The sequence below is a fragment of the Emys orbicularis genome, chromosome 4 (assembly GCF_028017835.1).
Source record: "Emys orbicularis isolate rEmyOrb1 chromosome 4, rEmyOrb1.hap1, whole genome shotgun sequence".
Taxonomy (NCBI): Eukaryota; Metazoa; Chordata; order Testudines; family Emydidae; genus Emys; species Emys orbicularis.
In genome coordinates this window covers 154,432,067-154,453,602 of record NC_088686.1, presented here as the reverse complement: position 1 = coordinate 154,453,602, position 21,536 = coordinate 154,432,067, and the positions used below count along the sequence as shown (strand labels likewise).

At 48.0% G+C, this 21,536-nt stretch overlaps 1 protein-coding gene across 1 annotated transcript in view; it reads left to right on the top strand.

Moving 5' to 3' along the window:
• Window positions 1-21,536, top strand: part of LOC135877954 (zinc finger protein 420-like) — a 71,387-nt gene that overhangs the window by 429 nt on the left and 49,422 nt on the right. Inside the window, exons 2-3 of the mRNA XM_065403475.1 lie at window positions 932-1,023; window positions 1,580-1,706. Coding sequence (XP_065259547.1) covers window positions 932-1,023; window positions 1,580-1,706 — 219 coding nt within the window. The remainder of the gene's footprint in view (window positions 1-931; window positions 1,024-1,579; window positions 1,707-21,536) is intronic.

The following is a 21,536-nucleotide window of genomic DNA, read 5'->3' as shown; positions in this document are numbered from 1 at the left end:
TAGAGGGATTATGTTACAAGGGAAGCTCTTTGGGGAATCGAATATAGTTTTTCTCTCTCTTTGTACAGCACCCAATACAATGGAATCCTGGCCCATGACTAGGACGCCTGGGCTCTAGGGTAATACCAATAAATAATAATAATGTTCATTAAAAAGCATAAAAAGAGCCAACTACCTGCAGGACTGCAATTGTGATCTGATAGTTCTAGGTGCCAGGATCAGTCAAATAAAAGGCAGAATTGAGGTAACATCACCTGAGTGCAGAAAGGTTCACTAGGAAGAAAAAAGCAGCACAGGAAGGAAGAAGGTTTGGTTTGGGCAGAAGGCTACAAGGAAGAAATACAAAATTGAGGGATCTCTTCTAGTCATCAAAGGGCAGAACCCAACTGATATTGGTGAAAACTGGAAGATGGAAATGAGGGGGGACACAGAGCCCCTTTCGTGTGTGTGGCAGGCCCATCGGCTTTCAATAACTCTGTTTAGTAGAGAATCTGAAAGCCACTTGTCACTGCCCCTCAGATGCTACCTTTGTCCCTCACACAGAGCTAACAACGTATCTGTTTCCCAGGTCTCAGTTTGTGTGATCGGAAGAGAAGGGATTTCTGAGACGATGGAGCCCCCATCCAGCTCAAGGTCTCGGAGGTTCCACCGCCCAGTACCACAACTAAGCTGTGACCTCAGAGAGAAGCTGCAGTATCCACGGCAACTAGGTAATAAGTTGTGTGTGGAGAGGCATGTTGTGTTGGGGAGCATGGATAGTACAGCAGGGAGGGAAGTCCCCAAGGCAGCCTGTATGAAATCATCGAAACAGCATTTGGTTGTCTAGTGGCACGTGGAGGCTGGGTGAATCCCTGTTCCTAGTAGAGTCGTGAGGTCCAGGAGCGTATGTGTTTGTGTGCGTCCCTCTAACAGTATCTTTGTAATCCTTTAGATCTTCCTGCGCCCTATTTGATTGTTCCTTATGATAAGGGGAATGAAGGAGACCAGGATATGGTGGCCTCGCTCCATAGGTTCGGCTTTATGGTGAGTTGTGAAACGGTCCGCACTGTTCCTCCTCCTGGGCCGTGCTGCTTCCTTGTCTGTCCTCACTCATTCCTCTCACTTCCTCCCGGCTCCTCCATTGCTCAATGGTCTTTCCAACTTTTTCTTCCCCATCAATAAAATAATCACACCCCTTTCTTTGGGAGGTGCCTTGTGCATGTGGAGCTTCTCCAACATCCTGGATAGCTCACTTCATGTCCCTCCAGGTGGTCAGGATTCGCCCCTGGCAGTTCATCCCACGACTGAGTGGTGAGACTATTGCAGGAACAGCATGTGCTGAATGGGGCTCCCTTGTGGCTCCAGGTGCTTGCTTGAGTGGCCTGGATTGGGGCTAAGAGCTCTGTGGGGATGGGCAAGCTGAGTCTGGCATCTCTTGCTGTGTGGAGGAGGTTGGGATAGTGGGAAATGGGATTCCTTCCCCTCCTCCAATGCTGCATTGATGGTGATGGCTCTGCCCTTTGCTGCTCAGCTTGTGCCTGATTGGTGGGATTGTGGCCAGACCAGACAGGTGCTGAGTGGGGGACCCATGTCATTTCAGATGCCAGTGACGTTTGAGGAGGTGGCCGTGTACTTCTCTGAAGATGAATGGGCTCTTTTGGATGAAAAGCAGAAGGAACTCTACAGAGATGTCTTGCAGGAGAATTATGAGACTCTCCTCTCGTTGGGTGAGCAGTTGCTATAGTCCCCGTAGTGTAGACATGGCCTAAATCTTTTATAAACTATATGAATTATGTCTTTCCCCTTCAGCAAAGAAAATCTTGGAATGTTCTTTGTAGTTAAGTGATCGACAAATACTTAACATGTTGTGATGCATGTACCTCTTTCCAATGAGCAGGATTTCCGATTGCTAAACCAGATGTGCTATCCCAGATGGAGCGAGGGGAAGAGATGTGGCTCCCAGATCTCCAGGGCTCTGCGGAAAGGGAAATCCCAAGAGGCACTAAGACAGGTGAGGAATGAGTGACACCAATTGAGAAACAATCTGGGGCTTGGAAAAGCTGGGATCCCAGCAAACCCACTGAGTCCTCTCCCTGTTCTGTCCCATCTCATCTGACTCACTATTATGTCCTGTCCTCATGGCAGGTGTCACTCCTGGCTCCCAATCGTCCTGCCTGATCCCTGGCAGAAGCCTTTTCCTCCCTCAGCCTTTTTCTTAGGGCTCAGATGAGACTTTGAGGCAGAACTCGCCCCTCCTCTGCCACTTGGTGGAATATACTTCCTGCCTATCAGGTTCTGTTATCAATGATAAATCCCTTTACCGCCCCCTCTGTCCCCAGCACATGCAGTGAATCCCATCTGGATTCTCTCTCCCAACAGGTACCGGGACAGCAAGTGAAAACAAGGAGAGTCCCCAGCAGGAAGGGGCTGTGGGAGTGAAGATGCACAGGATGTTCTCAGGAAGACCGCAGGGCTCTGATGGGGCAGATGTCAGCAAGAGTCAGGACAGAATGGGGCGGCAGAGAGGAGACTCTCCAGGCAGGAGTAAATCTACTCACAGCAAAAGAGGCTTGAGGAAATCCACAGACACCAGCGCCCACCCAGTAACCCATATTGGGTTGACACCAAATACCATCAATGAACTGGGGGAAAGAGTCAGTAACAGCTCTCTTCTTATTCAACATTATCAGCAAACTAGTGCAGAAAAGAGTGCCGTCAGGTGTAGTGAGTGTGGCAAAAGCTTCACTCGACAAGAATACCTTCAGATACATCTGAAAATTCACAGAAGGGAGAGACCCTATAAATGTAACAAATGCAAGAAAAGCTTCAGACACAAGACAAGCCTTGTTCTTCACCGTTACACAGTCCACAAGTCAGAGAGACCCCATAAGTGTCCAGACTGCGGCCAGCTCTTTATTCTGAGAGAGAGATTTATTCAGCATCAGAGAATCCACAACGAAGAGGCATCTAGAGGGTTCAACGATGGGATTGTGAGTGAGAACAGGGACAAGAATCCCCAGAAAAAAGGGTCTGCGAGAGCAAAGCCAGACATGATGTTGTCGGGGAAACCCCAGTGCCCTGAGTGGGGAGATGCCAGTGAGAGTAGGGGCAAGGTGAGACAGCAGCACGGAGACCCTCCAGACTCGAGACAAAGTAAATCCACTTGCAGCAAAACAGGCTTAAGGAAATCCAAAGACACCAGCACACAGCATACAGACTGCATGGGGAAGAGACCAAATACAGACACTGAACTTGGGGAAATTTTCAATGACTGCTCTCTCCTGATTAAGCATCATCAAACTGGTGCAGAAAAGAGTGCTTACAAGTGTAGTGAGTGTAGGAAAAGCTTCACTCAAGAAAAATACCTTCAGATACATCTGAGAACTCACAAAGGAGAGAGACCTTATAAATGTAAAGAATGCGGGAAAAGCTTCAGTCGGAGTTCAGTGCTCAAAGATCACACCATGAGTCACAGAATGGAACAACCTTATAAATGTACTGAGTGTGGGAAAAGATTCAGAGCGAAGACAATCCTTATATATCATCGTTACATAGTCCACAGGGTGGAGAGACCCTATAAGTGTCCATACTGTGGCCAGCAATTTGTCCTAAGAGAGAGACTTGTTCAACATCAGAGAATCCACAAAGAAGAGGAACCTAGAGGATTTAATGATGGGATCATGAGTGAAGATGAAGCTAAGAATCTCCAGCGGGAAGGGCCTGCAGGAGCAGAACCACAGAGGACATCATCGGGGAGACCCCGGGGTCCTGAGCAGGGAGGAGGCTGTGGAAGTCAGGGCATGGCACGAAGGCAGCAGAGACGCCCTGCAGGCAAAAGAGGCAGTATATCTAATCAACGCGAGAGAGATTCCAAGAAATTGAAAAGCACCATCACCCACCAGGGCACCAACACCGGAGCACAAACAAGCACAAATGGTGACAATGAGAAAAGCTTCTCAGCTCTTTCTGTGCATCAGAAAACCCACCTGGAAGAGAAACGTTACAGCTGTGCTGAATGTGGGAAAAGCTACCACCAGCATGCTCACCTTCGAAGGCATCAGAAAAACCATACAGGAGAGAGACCCTATGTATGTGCGGATTGTGGAAAGAGCTTTGTGTACAGGTCAATACTCAGCAGACATGAAAGGACCCACAAAGAGGAGAAAAACTATAGCTGCACTGACTGTGGGAAAAACTTCAGCGAGTACTCATACCTTACTATGCATCAGAGAATCCACAGGGAAGAGAGACCCTATCAGTGTCCCGACTGCGACAAAAGCTTCAGGCTGCGAGGACACTTTACCAGTCACTGTAGAACCCACACAGGGGATAAACCTTACAAATGCACCGAATGTGGGCAAGGCTTTGGGCGGAAATCAACCCTGACTAAACACATGAGGATCCACACCGGAGAGCGGCCCTATAAATGTGCGCAGTGTGATAAAAGCTTTCGTCAGAAGTTCGCCCTTTCCCAGCATCAGTTAATACACCAGGGAGAGAGGCCTCACAAATGTACTGAATGTGGGAAAATCTTTCTTCAGAAGTCCCACCTTACCACGCATCAGTCTGTGCATCGGGGAGATAGACCTCACAAATGTACTGACTGTGGGAAAAGCTTCAATGACCGATCAAATCTTCTTAAACACTTGGCAAATGTCCACTTGAAAAAGAAACCCCATACAGCAAATGTAACTTCAGGTTAAATTGATCTACAATTGTAATGATAGAAAATAATGGGCTGGTACTTTTTTGATTCTGGTGAGACACTTCTCCACTCGTACTTATTCTAAAATACAAGGTTTAAGGAGGATGGGTTGGTAGTATCACCTTATTTATGATCATGGGAGTGAGATGTGGGAGGGGGACAAAGCTGATGAAGAGAGGAACTGATCTGTCAATGGGTTTTGGGGATGGTTAGTGGGAATTTCAAGGGAGTGGAGTTGAATTTTGCAAGTTGAGCAGCGGCATGCCATCTTCCTGACTGGCTGTGCCAGTGGGACGATTCCATCCAGCCCCTGAACACACTACAGAACAAAATGGCATCCTCCGCACATTGCGAAGACACGGGTATTTAACATGGCACTCTACAAACGGATTAAAACCTGGCGAACTGAGATGTCTCAATCTGTAACTGTAAACAGGGAATCCTCATTGAGCAGGTGTGTTTCTAGTGGGGTCCTGCAGAGATCGGTTCTTGATCCTCTGCTTTGTAACATTTTTATCAGTGACCCGGAAAAAAACAGAAAATGATCACTGATAAAATTTGCAGATGACACATAAATTGGGGGAGTGGTAAATAATGAAGAGGACAGGTCACGGATTCACAGTGAACTGGATCACTTTGCAAGCTGGGCAAAAGAAAACTATATGCATTTTAATGTGGCTAAACGTAAATATATACATGTATGAATGAAGAATGTAGGCTATACTTACAGGATGGGGGGATTCTATCCTGGGAACGTGGGACTCTGGAAAAGATGTGGGGTGTGGTGGATAATCAGCTGAATATGAGCTCCCGGTGCAATGCTGTCTCCAAAAGAGCTCATGCAGTCCTGAGATGCATAAACAGGAATCTCGAGTAGGAGCAGAGAGGTTCTTTTACCTCTGTATTTGGTACTGAGGCAACTGGATTTTTTTTTAAACATGTCTCAGGGTTTATCTACTCCGGAAGTTTTACTGGTATAATTTTGCAAGTACGGTTATAATGGCATAACTTCCTGTGAATAAGTGTGTCAACCTGGAGAGTTACAGAGGCATAATTACACTGGTATATTTTATGCCAGTTAAATTCCACGTGTAGGCAAGCTCTTAGCGAGAGTAGTTTTCAAGGTAACAGGTGAACAGGAGTAAATCAGCCTTGCCCCACCCTCACAACAGCTTTCTACCATGCACTAACTGGCTATAGCACTATTGGCTAAAGATACAGCTCACTTTCAAAGGCATATGGTTAATAATGGGATGCCAACGAGTGCATCTTCACCTGGATCTTCCATCCCCAGCAGTTCAGCCTATTCCAAGTGGGTAGGCACACCGTGATTTTTCTCCTGTAAGGCAAGTACCCCAACTGGGCCAGTGTAACTGGTAATGCAAGTGCTACTCCCTCCCTGAGCTGTGCATCCCATAGTCCATTGAAGGTGTCTGGGAAAAGTACTCATAATCCTTGGTGCAGGGACCTGCTACTTATCCTGTATGGAATAGCTGCCTGAAAGGTTTCACAATTTACTCCTAAAAAACACAGTTGGGCAGAGTGCTGGGTATGAACTGGAAAACAGAAAATGCCCCGTTAAACTTACAGCCAGTTAAGCCTGAGTGTGATTTGTTAGCTTATGAGACAAAGTCCCCTAAGGCTTTGCAGCTATGCAAAATGTATAAAGGATATGTGTGACCGATTGCTATGCTTGCTGGTGAAATAAGGAATGGAGAGGTACTGAGACTGATCTGTTTGCAGATGTTTTAACCATTAATTGCAAGTCCTAAATGTTTTGCTGTGTAAGGGAGATGTGAGTGGTATGAACAAAACAAGGAAGTAACTAGGTTGAAAACAACTGGGGTATATGTGACTGTATAAACAAATTGGAACAGACACAGGTGTTGACACTTAGATAGGTCAGAAAAGATTTTACGGCTTGCCTTGGGACAAGAGTCCCATGATGCTTTGCAGTTAAAGCTATCTAGCAAGGAATGGAATTTTACAATGCAATAACTGATGACATATTTTATATAAGATATATTTTTGCAATGTACTAACCGCAACATATATGTAACGAATAAAAATGTCCAAAAAAGGCCATAAACCATGATTAACTACTTGGTGTTGAAACACTTGGAAAATTACAAGGAAGAGGGAACTGAGGAAAGGGCCTTAAGGGCAGGTCTACACGACGGGGCTAAGTCGACCTAAGTTACGCAACTCCAGCTACGTGAATAACGTAGTTGGAGTTGACGTACCTTCGGTGAACTTATTGTGTCTACACCGCGCTGGGTTAACGGGAGAAACTCTCCCATCGACTTACCTTATGCTTCTTGTTCCAGTGGAGTACCAGAGTCGACGAGAGAGCAATCGGTGGTCAATTTAGCGGGTCTTCACTAGACCCACTAAATTGACCCCCGGAGGATCGATCGCGCACATTGATCCCCCGGTAAGTTTAACCAAATCTAAATTTAAGAGAAGGTTATTCATTAAACATATAATCACAATTAAAATTCCTATCCATTATTAGCTATTCATTTATTAATTATTGACAAATTATTGGTTGATTATCAACACAAGAAATATGTAAACTACAGTCACTGGAAGACTGTTCTCTACACTGGTAATGTCTGACCTTTCTGTATTATGCTGTTTTATTGCTAATCAATAAAGTGATTGAGCCAAGGTATCTGAGGTCTCATTAACTGATGACAAACTTAACCAGCAACCATCTCAAACCACTTACAAGATCACATTTCTAGCTGTAAGGGGAATGGGGCCTAATAGTGACTGGATTTCATAAGGATGGAGGACAGTGTCCCAGAAGTGTGAGGCATTAAGGGGAAGTGACTACAGATCAAAGAAGAGATGCCTTTCTTTTCATTTCTCAATAGACTGATTGAACAAAAGTAGCACTACTTTACACTGTTAACTCTGTGTGCTATTAATTAAACATGAATGCCCCAGGGAAGGTGGGTGTGCCTATTATGAAACAGTGAGTTTGTGTATTTCTTTGGTTGTGCTGGGGCCTGTGGTGACACTGTAGTTCACAACAAAAACACCCCCCTGGCTCCTAGTACTAAGGAACACATTGCTTTTTCTCTGGAAGGTTGTGGGGGTAAATCCCTTGTTCCTGAAGAATTTTTAAGGGGATCCATTTTTGCTCAGCTGCCTGTTCCCTCCCTCTCACTGGGAAGAGTCTGGGATCTGCGCCTCTCTTTTACCCGTCTGCAAAATCAATTCTTTCTTCTTTCATCAACTGCCCTGACGTTCAGTCTCAATAGCCACATCAGAGCAGACCAATCGTTCAGCTAGTCCTGTGTCTGACAGCAGCCAGCACTACACACTTGGTTGGAACGTGCAGGAAACCCCGTAGTGGACAATTATGGCAAAATCTGTCCCTAGCAAAAGTTTCTGCCTAATCCTGTCAACCAGTTGTTGGTTTGTGTCCTGAAACAGATTCCCCATATCTACATTATATATTAGTTCAGCTAGTGTAACTCTGGAGGTTCTCATTATCTCTGTTTCTATCTGATCCTTTTTCAAAATTCCATGAGGTCTACGTCTCAATGCTATCTAGTGGAAATGATTTCCATAGGTTTATATATCTATATATGAGATAATCTGATCTCCTGTATATCACAGGCTATTACATTTCACCCAGCTACCCAATAACCTATGTTTGCCTAAAGAACACCTAGAAAGGCATCCAGCCTTGATCTGAAGACAGCAAGAGAAAGAGAATCCACCACTTCCCTCGGAAGTTTGTTCCAGTAGTTAATCACCCTCACCTTTAAAACTTGGGAATTTATTCCTAATTCAAATTTGTTTTGCTTCATTTTGCAGTCACTGGCAGTGGCTCTTCCTCCATTACATTAAACAGTCCTTTAGGACCCAGCATTTTCTCCCTCTAAAGACATTTAAATTGTAATCAAATCACCTGACCTCTGAATCTTTTTGAGACGCTGAACACATTGAGCTCTCTAAGTCCTTCATTGTGAGGTATTTTGTCTAGCCCTGTGATCATTTTGTGGCTCCTCTCTGTACCCTCTCTCCAGTGTTTCAACATGCTTTGTAAAATGTGACTACAAGAACTGTACACAGTATTATAGTATCAGTCTCACCAATGTGGTACACAGGAGTAAAATCACTCTCGCCCTACTTATTACTCCTCTGATTATACATCCAAACATCACGTTATCACTTTTCGCCCCAGGATCACACGGGGAGCTCATGTTCAGATGTCTGTCAACTGTGACCCCTAAATCCTTTTCAGAGTCACTGCTTTCTAGGATACAGTCACCCATTCTGCAGCCACGGCCAGCATTCTTAGTTCTTAGGTGGATGACTTGTGTTAGACCCGCAATAGAGGTCTCCCTACGGGATGAGGAACAAGTAGATACTGGACGCAGTGTTGGTATATAATACTCTAAATGCTCTTTATTGATTACAAAACAAACTTTTCTCACTCCACATTCACACCCCAAACATACTATACCAGAGTCCAAAGGTCAGAATAGTCCCGACGGTCAGTTGAGATTCTTTCCATCAGGATAAGATCATAAGATGCAGGGAGCCGGCAAAAACCACATCTATATTCACCCGGGGCTCTGGATCAATAAACGATTCCGATTTACAGAAAGCATAGGCAACCATTTATAGTGCATTCCGTTGCATCGGTTCTTTGCCTTTGTTTACTAGGCCTTCTACCCACACAATTCCAAAGATACAATCCTGGGCAGGCCACCATGATCCAAGGTGTGTCATTTCCTCCAATTCTTATACAATTTTATATCAGTCCAGCTGGTGTTGTTTCCTTTTCTGATGATTTTCTGTATTTTTCTCAGAACATAAGATTGTTTTTGCACAAATAGTTCTAATAGTCCTTGACCGTAAGTTCTTGCTTCAGTTGCCAACTTTCAACGCACGTATTCATGTCAAGCACACGTCATTCATACCAGGCCTCAATGACCTATAACATATTACATGGTATATGAATCACAATGTGTGTGAGTGTGTGTGTACATATATATATCCCAACACTTGTATTTGGCTGTATTGTTTGTTTGGTTTTCCTTGAATGGTTATTACCTGGCAATAAATAACTTTTATGGTTAAGCTGGTTGCTTCCCTCCCTCTCTCTCTCTCTCTCTTTTGTGTTTTTGGCTTCCCCATTTGCTCTGCAGCAACGCTCCTCTTACCTAAGCTAAAGATCCCTGCAGCACCCAAAAATCCTGTGGGGTTTTCTCATCAAGTGGGTTACTACCAGAACAATTGTAACGGGAAAGTGGGGATAGGGACATGCTGAACCTGTGGCATAGGAGTGCGGCAACTTGGAAATGCTGCTTGACCCTGCCTACTCAGGCGTGCTCTGTTCTGGTGCCATGCTGGTGGCATATGAGGGTGGCAGCTTGGAAGTGCTGCTCGACCCAGCCTGCTGAGTCCAGGGACATATAAGGGGTACGCTTGAGAGTGCTGATTGACCTGGTCCACTGAGATACACTCTGTTAATGTGTGTGTTCATCTGATTCTGGGGCTGGAGGAACCCAGGCCTGGAGAACTTCGGTCCTGCAGGATAGCTCCATTGGGAGGGGACTTGTAGAAGGGAGAAGTAGAGCTCCATATAAGAACACAAGTGACACAAGCAGTACATTGATAGAATTACAGAACCCCCCCCCCGAAGAGTAACCCTAATAAATAAGCGTACCCCAAAGTAACGGGCAAATCTGGGAACACTGTTGTTCTTCGAGGTGTGTTGCATGTGTCTATTCCGTGATCCACCCTCCTGCCCTCTACATCGTAGTTTTCTGGAAAGAAGGAACGGAGGGCGTGAGGGGATGGCTGGGTGCCTTAATGACAGGTACTGCTGAGGGGAAAATTTTCAGCAACTGTGCTTGGGGTGCACACACACCTAGAAGGAATGGACATGTGCAAAGAACAACCTTTACAGAAGGTTAGTAAACACTTTTTTAAAAATTAAAGCAGAGATTCTCACATGATCACCTGACTCCATGAGCAAGGCTTTAAGAAAAGCACCAAATATTGCAAGAAGGGATAAAATGGCTAGATATGGAAACAAGGCACTCGCCTCAAGACACAGCAACTTCCTCAGGGTTTCTAGCTTCCTACACACGATATCTTCCAGCTCTGCACTGCAAAGTGCAAACCAAATCCAATATGTAGACCAGGGGTCAGCAACCTTTCAGAAGTGGTGTGCCGAGTCTTCATTTATTCACTCTAATTTAAGGTTTCGCATGCCGGTAATACATTTTAATGTTTTTAGAAGGTCTCTTTCTATAAGTCCATAATATATAACTAAACTATTGTTGTATGTAAAGTAAATAAGGTTTTTAAAATGTTTAAGAAGCTTCATTTAAAATTAGATTAAAATGCAGAGCCCCCCGCACCAGTGGCCAGGACCTGGGCAGTATGAGTGCCACTGAAAATCAGCTCGCGTGCCACCTTTGGCACGCGTGCCATAGGTTGCCTACCCCTGATGTAGACTGTAAACTCTTTGGGGGTGAGGACCTTGTCTCCTTATTTGAGGAATGTCCTATGGAGACCAGGAATTTCTCTCCTTTCTAGGTGAATAAGCACACTCTTTGGCCTCCGTAAAAATAACAGATGAGAGTTTTCTTTTAATCAAAGCTGAGATTCTGCTGTAATCACATGACTCCTGGAACTGGGGCACTAAGTAGAGACGTATAGTGTCTATCCCTTATTTAAATGCCTCCCAAAATCATTAATGTATGCCGAGTTAGGGTTGCTCAGTGGTGCCTCATGCCCTTCCAGACTAAAAAGTGGCTAAACCTAAACCTCTGAAAACCAGGGAATACAAAGTGAATGCCAAACATGCCAAGCCCCTGCCACTGTTGTTAAAACAAAACCAAAACTGATGTGTCCATGACTAAAAACAAGGCTTCAGAGGGAAGACCAACCCAGAAACCCGTGTGGATGGCAGACTACCTGGATTCCTAGGAGTTTCAGCAGTAATATTTTGGTTGCTGTTTTCAAACTCTTATTAAACGGAAGTGGGGAATGTTGTAATGATCTGTGCAGATAGCACCTCCACCAACAGCTGGTGCATCTTTATCTTAGTGTTAAGTTGTCTTGTTTTCATAATGTGTGTTGTCCTGGTTGGGAAGTGCAGGGTTAAGGGTGGGGAGGCCACTTGTCCCGTATAAAACTGGATGGTCCACTTTTTGAGAAGTTTGTCCTCTTTTCAGTACTGGGACAAAACCAGACATGGCTGACCTATTACAGTATCTCTAGTGAATTAGAAGAAACAACCACAGAGGTGGTCAAATAAACCCATGAGCGGCGAGTTATATGGGCCTGTGGTGTTCGTGCTCCAGCAAATTCAGGGCCTGGGGGACCGGCTCCACCAATGTTTAGGGTTGGGTCTCTCCTCCGGCCCCGCCTGCTGCCCCCGTGCACTGCCCCGGAGCGTCCCTGCCTGTGCCCTGGGCAGCTGCCCTGCTGCTCCGCTCCCTTGCCGGCCGCTGCCAGCTACAAAAGGGAGCGGCACCGGCAGCAGGATGAGGCGGCGGCACACATGTGATGGCAGCCCCCTCCCCCTGGCACCCACCACAGGGGAGGTGAGGCGAGGGGGCTTCCTGGACCAGAGGGGCCCAGCCCCTAGGAGCATGTGCAGTGACAGTGCCGAGTGAGTGTACTGCCAGGGGGAGATGGGGGCCCTCCCCTGGAGCTCGCTGCTTTGGGGGGAGAGGGCTGGGGGGACTGTGGAGTCCTCTCTGTCCCCAGCCCTGGGGCTGCCTGCCTGCACCCCAAACTCCTCATCTCCAGCCCTACCCCAGAGCCCTCACCCCCCGCCCCAACCCTCTGCCCAGGGCCGGCTCCAGGCACCAGCGCAGCAAGGAGGCCAAGGGAAAGGTGCGGCATGTCCTTCAGTCCCCTGTGGAGGGCAGGAACTGCCGCCGAATTACCGCCGAAGAATGAAGCAGCAGTGGTAGAAGTGCCGATCGCGGCTCCCCCCCGCCGCCGCTTGGGGCGGCAAAAACGCTGGAACCGGCCCTGCCTCTGCCCCAGCCCTGAGCTCCCCTCCTGCACCCAGAACCCCTCATCCCCAGCCCCCCCCTGCAGCCCTCACCCCTGCACCCCAATCCTCTGCCTTAGCCCTGAGCCCCTCCCACACCCCAAACCCCTCATCCCCAACCACAGCCCTCACCCCCACACACCCCAACCCTCTGCCCTATCCTCTCCCACACCCCAAACCCCTCATCCCCAACCACAGCCCTCACCCCCACACACCCTAATTCCCAGCCCTGAGCCCCTCCCACACCCCTCAGCCCCACCCCATGCATTGTGTTATATGCACCAATATGCAGGGGGCTGGGGGCGGGACTTGGACCCGTTCTGGGCACCACCGAAAATGATACAAACCTGCGGCCCCTGAATAAGCCCCGCCCCTAATCACCCCCGGGGCGATCCCCGCGGAGAGGGGCCCGGGCCATGGCCGGGGGGGAAGTTAATAGGGGCGGAACTTCCTGGTTTCCGCGGCTCCTGTTTCCTCGTTGGGAAAACTCCCGGCGCCCGGGCCGCGCTGCGGGCGAGACCCCCCGATCCCTGCCGGGAACAGCCCCGGGAGCGGCGGTGAGTCCGGGGTCCGGGAGCAGAGCGGGCAGGGAGGGGAAAGCGGCCCCTGCCGCGGCGGGAGCGAGCGGTGCCCGCGACGAGGGATCAGAGCCTGAGCCCAGCGGGGCACAGCTGGGTTCGCCCAGCCCCGCTCCCGGGGAGAGGGGTGTGGGGGTGTAACTGAGCTTTGCAGGGTCCTCTCCACCCAGCCAGTTTCCGGGGAGCCCTGTGTGTGTGTGTGTGTGTGTGTGTGTTTGTGTGTAACTGAGCCTTGCAGGGTCCTCTCCACCCAGCCAGTGTTTGGGGTGCAAAGTGGGGAGCTCTGTGCAGCCAGTGCCCAGGAGGGGCCCCTGCAACCCAGCCAGCAACTGTCCTGAGAGACAACACTTTTAAAAAAGCCTTGGTAATCCCCAAAGGCCTTGTGCACACACACAAGGTGTCGTGCTTTAACAATACCGGTGTATTTAAAGTGGTACAGCGCCACCCCATGCCAGCCCCGCATGTGGCTATAATTATTTTGTTCCAAAGGTGCGGCAGGCTCTGTTCCCTGGGCTCCGGCTGTGGGGCCTTGGGATCTAGCCATGGGACTTTGGGCTCCGTCCCCAGGCTCACCACCCCCTGCCCATCACCCTGGCCCCACTGCCTCCTCCATCCCCAAGCTCTAGCTGCACGGCAGCGGGCTCTATCCCCCGGCCTCTGGCTGTGGGACCCCAGGATCCAGCCATGGGGCTTTGGGCTCTGGCCCTGCGCTCATCCCCTGCCATCACCCCTGGACCCTGCTGCATCCTCCGGCCCTGGTCCCTAGTCGCTTGGCAGCAGGCTCGGGTCCCCAGCCACAGGGCTTTGGGCATCGGCACCGGGCTCATCCCCACCCATTGCCACTGGTCCCTGCTGCTTCCCCTGGCCCCTCACCCACTCCCCATTCTCCCTGGCCACTGCCACCTCCCTACCCACCTCCCCATCCAGGTCTTAATTTGTCCCACAGCTTGCTGGGGCTGAGTAAATCTGCTTTGAAAAGTGAAATGTTTGTTAATAGCGCTTTTCACTGCCTCCCAGTTAGCTAGCAAGTCTGCTTCTGTGAAAAGTGATATTAACAAACGTACAAATAACACTTTTCACAGGAGCAGACTTGCTAGCTAGCAAGTCTTAAAAACAGACCACTAAAAAAGCAAAAGAAACAACAACAACAAAAGACCAGAAGAACATGCAAAGACCTTCGTTTTGTTTCTGTTCTGTTTAGGTCCAGTAAAGAATAGCGACAACTGTACAATATTTTTATTATTGAGTTTGCAAATTAAAAAAAAAAATCATCATAAATAAATGACAATGATTTGGACATGTGTATGTGCACAATTATTTGTTTTTCCTAAAGTTAATTAAGTATTTTAGGAAAAATTGTCAGAGTGGCTGCCAGCAAGGGATGATCGTTAGAGCAGATATTTCCTGTTGGGGAATTAACAGGGAAGAATGATAGTGGGGTAAGAAGGATACCCGGGGAGAGATTATCTTAAAGAATTGTTAGTCCTCCCAGCTGTAAATAACCGTGTCTTCACACATAAATCAGGTAAACTGAGAATATATAGAAATGACATCACAACATATGTCTCTGGCAGAATATTCTTGGCAACGAGGTTTCTTTTGTCTGAAACCCTATCTAATCAAATTGATATGGAAATTTAATTGGGAGAATGAAGACTGCACTTCCCTTCCAGATGCAGGACAGACACACATTCAGCAATTAGACTGACAAGAAAGGGGGTAATGTAGCTATTTCTTTCTGTATAGTGCTGTACTAAACTCTGATTAATCTGAGATTAAATAATTCCAGTTGAGCCTGTTATTTCGACAGTCTTGAGTCATTAATTCAGACACGCAACAGCTTTAAGCTCAAAGCTTCCTATGAAAGCCTGTGAAGAAATAATTTCTTTGGTGCAATTGGTTGAAAACCAACTGTAGTTGACAAGCAGCGGGTCCATTGTTTGATAGGTGTTTTCTGAGTTACAGAAGTATTTTACCCTACTAGAATCTCTGTTCTCCAGTCTCTAGAAACCACCAAGAAGAAAGTCCATCAACTCAGAGACTCGGAAACGGTAAGAGAACCGCGAGAGTCCATGGCTGGACCCTGAAAGAGAGAAAGCTGTACATGCTTATTTCCTTTTAGTCGCCATTCTGCCTCGTGTTATTTACATCCAAACTTGCATTTCACACAGCTGTGCCTAGCAGAATGGGGTTGTGGTCCATGAGTAAACTTCCGAGGCACTGTGGTAATAAATACTCCATTACATGTACACCTGTTGTAATAACTGGGGCCGGACAGGCCTACCCCAACTGTGGAAAAATGGCTAAAATGTTCTAAAATGTTCCAGGCACCTATAACAAATGCTAATGGGAAACGGTTCAAAAGGGAGACAAACAGATTGGGTTACTCCCAACAAACAGGCCTGCTGATCTAACTCAAAGGGTATGTCTACACTACGGGATTAATCCGAATTTATATAATTCGAATTTAGAAAACCGATTTTATAAATTCGAATGTATTCGGCCACACTAGGCACATTAATTCGGTGGTGTGCGTCCAAGCTACCGTACTAGCATCGATTTCCAGAGCGTTGCATTGTGGGTAGCTTTCCCATAGCTATCCCATAGTTCCCGCAGTCTCCACCCCCCTTGGAATTCTGGGTTGAGACCCCAGTGCATGATGGGGCAAAAAACATTGTCGCAGGAGGTTCTGGGTACAGCCTCCCCCTCCCTCCCTGAAAGCAACGGCAGACAACCGTTTCGCGCCTTTTTCCTGGGTGAACAGTGCAGACGTCATACCACGGCAAGCATGGAGCCCGCTCAGCTCAAGACAGCAGTCATGAACATTGTAAATACCTCGCGCCTTATCGTGCAGTTTATGCTGAACAAGAACCTGGAAAACCAGGCGGCGAGGAGCAGGCTACAGCAGCGCGGCGACGAGAGTGATGAGGATATGGACATGGAATTCTATCGAACCGCGGGACCCGGTGCTTTGGAGATCATGCTGTTAATGGGGCAGGTTATAGGCATGGAACGCCGATTCTGGGCCCGGGAAACAAGCACAGACTGGTGGGACCGCATAGTGTTGCAGGTGTGGGACGATTCCCAGTGGCTGCGGAACTTTCGCATGCGTAAGGGCACTTTCATGGAACTTTGTGACTTGCTTTCCCCTGCCCTGAAGCGCCAGAATACCAGGATGAGAGCAGCCCTCACAGTTGAGAAGCGAGTGGCAATAGCCCTGTGGAAGCTTGCAACGCCAGACAGCTACCGGTCAGTCGGGAATCAATTTGGAGTGGGGAAATCTACTGTGGGGGCTGCTGTGATGCAAGTAGCCAAAGCAATCACTGAGGTGCTGCTACACAAGCTAGTGACTCTGGGAGATGTGCAGGTCATAGTGGATGGCTTTGCTGCAATGGGATTCCCTAACTGTGGTGGGGCGATAGATGGAACCCACATCTCTGTCTTGGCACCGGAGCACCAGGGTACCCAGTACATAAACCGCAAGGGGTACTTTTCAATGGTGCTGCAAGCACTTGTGGATCACAAGGGACGTTTCACCAACATCAACGCGGGCTGGCCGGGAAGGGTTCATGATGCTCGCGTCTTCAGGAACACTACTCTGTTTAAAGGGCTGCAGCAAGGGACTTAGTTCCCGGACCAGAAAATGACTGTTGGGGATGTTGAAATGCCAATAGTTATTCTTGGAGACCCAGCCTACCCCTTAATGCCATGGCTCATGAAGCCATACACAGGCAGTCTGGACAGGAGTCAGGAGCTGTTTAACTACAGGCTGAGCAAGTGCAGAATGGTGGTAGAATGTGCATTTGGCCATTTAAAAGGTCGCTGGCGATCGCTACTGACTCGCTCTGACCTCAGCCAAAGAAATCTCCCCATTGTTATTTCTGCTTGCTGTGTGCTCCACAATCTCTGTGAAAGTAAGGGGGAGACCTTTATGGCAGGGTGGGAGGCTGAGCCAAATCGCCTGGCTGTTGATTACGCGCAGCCAGACACCAGGGCGATTAGAAGAGCACACCAGGAAGCAGTGTGCATCAGAGAAGCTTTGAAAACCAGTTTCATGACTGGCCAAGCTACAGTGTGAAATTTCAGTTTGTTTCTCCTTCATGAAAACACGCCCCCTTTATTGACTCATTCTCTGTAAGGAACCCACCCTCCCCCTTCCCCCAGCTTGCTTTCAAACCAAAATAAAGTCACTATCGTTTAAAAATCATTTATTCTTTATTCATAGATTATAAAAAGAGGGAGGGAAACCGGGTGGGGTTTGGGAGGAGGGAAGGAAAAGGCCATTAAAAAATGGTTAAAAAAATGACAGCCTTTTGCTTGGTCTGTCCACTGGGGTGGAATGGGAAGGTGTACGGAGCCTCCCCCCCCCCCGCGTTCTTACACGTCTGGGTGAGGAGGCTATGGAACATGGTGAGGGGGGAGGGGGGTTATACAGGGGCTGTAGCGGCACTCTGTTATGAAAACCAGCCCCCTTTATTGACTCATTCATTCTCTGTAAGGAACCCACCCTCCCCATTTAAAAATCATGTATTCTTTATTAAGTGATTATAAACATAGGAAGAGAACCAAGAAGGTAATCTGGGTGAGGTTTGGGAGGAGGATAGGAGGGAAGTAAAAGGCCACTGAATAAATTCAATATAATGACAGCCTTTTGGTTGGGCTGTCCACTGGGGTGGAATGGGAAGGTGTATGGAGCCTCCCCCCCCCCCCCCCCCCGCGTTCTTACACGTCTGGGTGAGGGGGATATGGATATGGAACATGGTGAGGGGGGAGGGAGGTTATACAGCGGCTGCAGCGGCACTCTGTCATCCTCCTGCTGCCGTTCCTGAAGCTCCACCAGACGCCGGAGCATGTCCGTTTGCTCACGCAGCAGCCCCAGCGTTGCAGCCTGCCACCTCTCATCTCGAGCGTCCCTCAAGACCTCACGTTCACTGGCATCTTTCCTAAATTTAGATACAGTGTCCTTCCACTCATTCAAATGAGCTCTTTCATTGCGGGTGGATTCCATGATTTCTGTGAACATCTCGTCTCGCGTCCTCTTTCTACGCCTCCTTATCTGAGAGAGCCTTCGGGACGGAGGAGGGAGCCTTGAAAAATTTGCAGCTGCTGGAGGGAGCGTTGAAAGAAAGGAGAAAAGTTTTTAAACTGATACATTTTACAGAACAATGCTTATACTCTTTCATGGTGAAAAACACTATTCACATTACATAGCACATGTGATTTCAGTACAAGGTCGCATTTTCCATCTTAATATTGAGTGCCTGTGGCTTTGGTGTTAGAGATCACAGACGCAGGTCCGGGCAACAGAATTCAGCTTGCAGGCAGCCATGGTAAGCCATTGTCTTTCGGCTTCTGCGCCCTCCTTTCCCACATACCAAGCAAAGCCTGTTTGCTGCGGTTTTCCTGTTAACCTTCAGCAGCAGAAAACAAACTAACCCCCCCCACCATCCAATTCTCTGGGATGATCGCTTTATCCCTCCCCCCACCGCGTGGCAGGTATCAGGGAAGATCCCTGCAGAAACCAAACTACCCACCCCACCCCACCCCTCCCGCCATGAATTCCCTGGGATGATCAATGTACCCCTCCCCCCACCGCGTGGCAGGTATCAGGGAAGATCCCTGCAGAAACCAAACTCACCCCCCCGCTCCCCCCCCCCGCCATGAATTCCCTGGGATGATCAATGTACCCCTCCCCCGACCGCGTGGCAGGTATCAGGGAAGATCCCTGCAGAAACCAAACTCAACCCCCCCCCTCGCCATGAATTCCCTGGGATGATCAATGTACCCCTCCCCCGACCGCGTGGCTGGTAACAGGGAAGATCCCTGCTAGCCAAACGCGAAAAGCTCAGGGCCAATTCCCCCCCCCCCCCCCCCCCCCGCCGTGCTTGGCTAACTGCAGGGAAGGATTTCTTTTCAGCCACAGGCAAACAGCCCAGTAGGAACGGCCACCTCTGTCCCCTTAATTAAGTTCCCGTATTTCAACCAGGTTACCATGAGCGATATCACTCTCCTGAGGATTACACAGCAAGATAAAGAACGGATGTTGCTTGAATGCCAGCAAACACCGGGACCATACGCTGCCAGGCTTTGTCAGGCAATGATACCAGATTACTTGCTGCAAGCATGGCGTGGTCAAGTGTCCTACCATGGAGGACGGAATAAGGCTGCACTGCCCAGAAACCTTGTGGCAAGGCTTTTGGAGTACCTCCAGGAGAGCTTCATGGAGATGTCCCTGGAGGATTTCCGCTCCATCCCCAGATACGTTAACAGACTTTTCCAGTAGCTATACTGGCCGCAAATGCATCCCAAGTCCTCAGGGCAAATTAATCATTAAAAAACGCTTGCTTTTAAACCATGTTTTATATTTTAAAAGGTAAACTCACCTGAGGTCCCTTCCATGGGGTCATGGTCTTGGGTACTGGCTTGGGAGGCTTGGGAGGGTACTTCAGTCAGGCTGAGAAAAAGATCCTGGCTGTTGGGGAGAACGGAGTGCTGGGTGCTCTCTGCAAGCTCGTCCTCCTCCTCCTCCTCCTCTTCCCCATCCGTAGAATCCTCAGGTGTAGCTGATGAGACTATCCCCGACCCGGAATCCACGGTCACAGGTGGGGTAGTGGTGGCGGCCCCCCCTAGAATTGCATTTAGCTCGGCGTAGAAGCGGCATGTCCGCGGCTCTGACCCGGAGCGACCGTTTGCCTCCTTTGCTTTTTGATAGGCTTGTCTGAGCTCCTTGACTTTCACGCGGCACTGATCTGAGTCCCTATTGTGGCCTCTCTCCATCATGCCCTTGGAGATTTTTTCAAAAGTTTTGGCATTTCGTCTTTTTGAACGAAGTTCTGCTAGCACTGAATCCTCTCCCCATATAGCGATCAGATCCAGTACCTCCCGTGCGGTCCATGCTGGTGCTCTTTTTCGATTATCAGCCTGCATGGTTACCTGTGCCTGATGAGCTGAGGTATCTGTGGTCACCTGTGCTCTCCACGCTGGGCAAACAGGAAATGAAATTCAAATTCTCCTGGGGCTTTTCCTGTCTACCTGGCCAGTGCATGCGAGTTCAGATTGCTGTCCAGAGAGGTCACAATGGTGCACTGTGGGATAGCTCCCGGAGGCCAATACCATCGAATTGCGGCCACACTAACGCTAATTCGAATTGACAAATTCGATTTTGACGCTACTCCGCTCGTCGGGGTGGAGTACAGAAATCGAATTAAATGGCTTCGTTGTGTGGACGGGTCCAGCGTTAATTCGAATTAAAGCCGCTAAATCCGAATTAAAGGCGTAGTGTAGACCAGGCCAAAGAGTGTGTCAAGATCATGTCTGGTAAACAAGAGGAATGTGATCAGAAATCAGTGGGGGAAGTTTTTCCACCCAGCTAGTTTTAAGTTTGTTTTAGCTACAAATGAAGTGAGTTGTAAATTCTTAGCTTTGTTAACCTTTGAAAGGTTTAACTATGATTTTGGTAGCATCTAATCAAATGAGATTTGTAAATCCTATAACTCTAGAATTGTGTTATGATTGTGTCTGGTAAACAACAGGAGTCTGGGATCAGAAATCAATGGACCCAAATTGGTTAAGGTTAACGTACATACTCAGTAGCTGAAAACTCTGGCAAACTACCAGTTGTATTCCAAGTGTGTTTGAGCTTGTTTGGGCAAAGCCATCTGCTAATGTTCTTGTTTAAAAAATCAGAGGGTTTTATAATTTTGTTTGATAGTTATTACTGGTTTTTAAATCTTTTTTTTTTTTTTTTTTTTTTTTTTTTTTGTAGCATCTGGTCAAATAAGATTTGAAAATCCCAATTTTGAGATGAGGAATTTGCAAACCTTACAATACAAGCAAGTACTCTCTTTCCCCCCCCACCCCAGTTTCTACAACAGCGGGTTTGCGAGTCAGCATGCGAGACAGAACTGCATTTTCTATCTTTGCTGTTTTCCTCTCCCTTTTTCTGCACATTTGTCTTGTGTTGTTTTCGCAGAAACGAGATCAGACTTTAACAACAGAAGCAACAGCTCCAGCCCATTTCATCTAACTTCTTCTCTCCCTCCCCCGCTCCCCCCCCACCCCGAAAAGGAATGTTGTTACCATCCATAAGAACATCAAAAAGACTGCTTCTCAGGGTTTCCTCCTCCCCCCCTCTTGAATACTCTCTACAGCTAAAGGAAAATGGAATAAGGCGTATAGTTGAAATGAAAGCCTTATGTAGTACTGTACATTTCAAATTCCTTAAGAGTCTCGA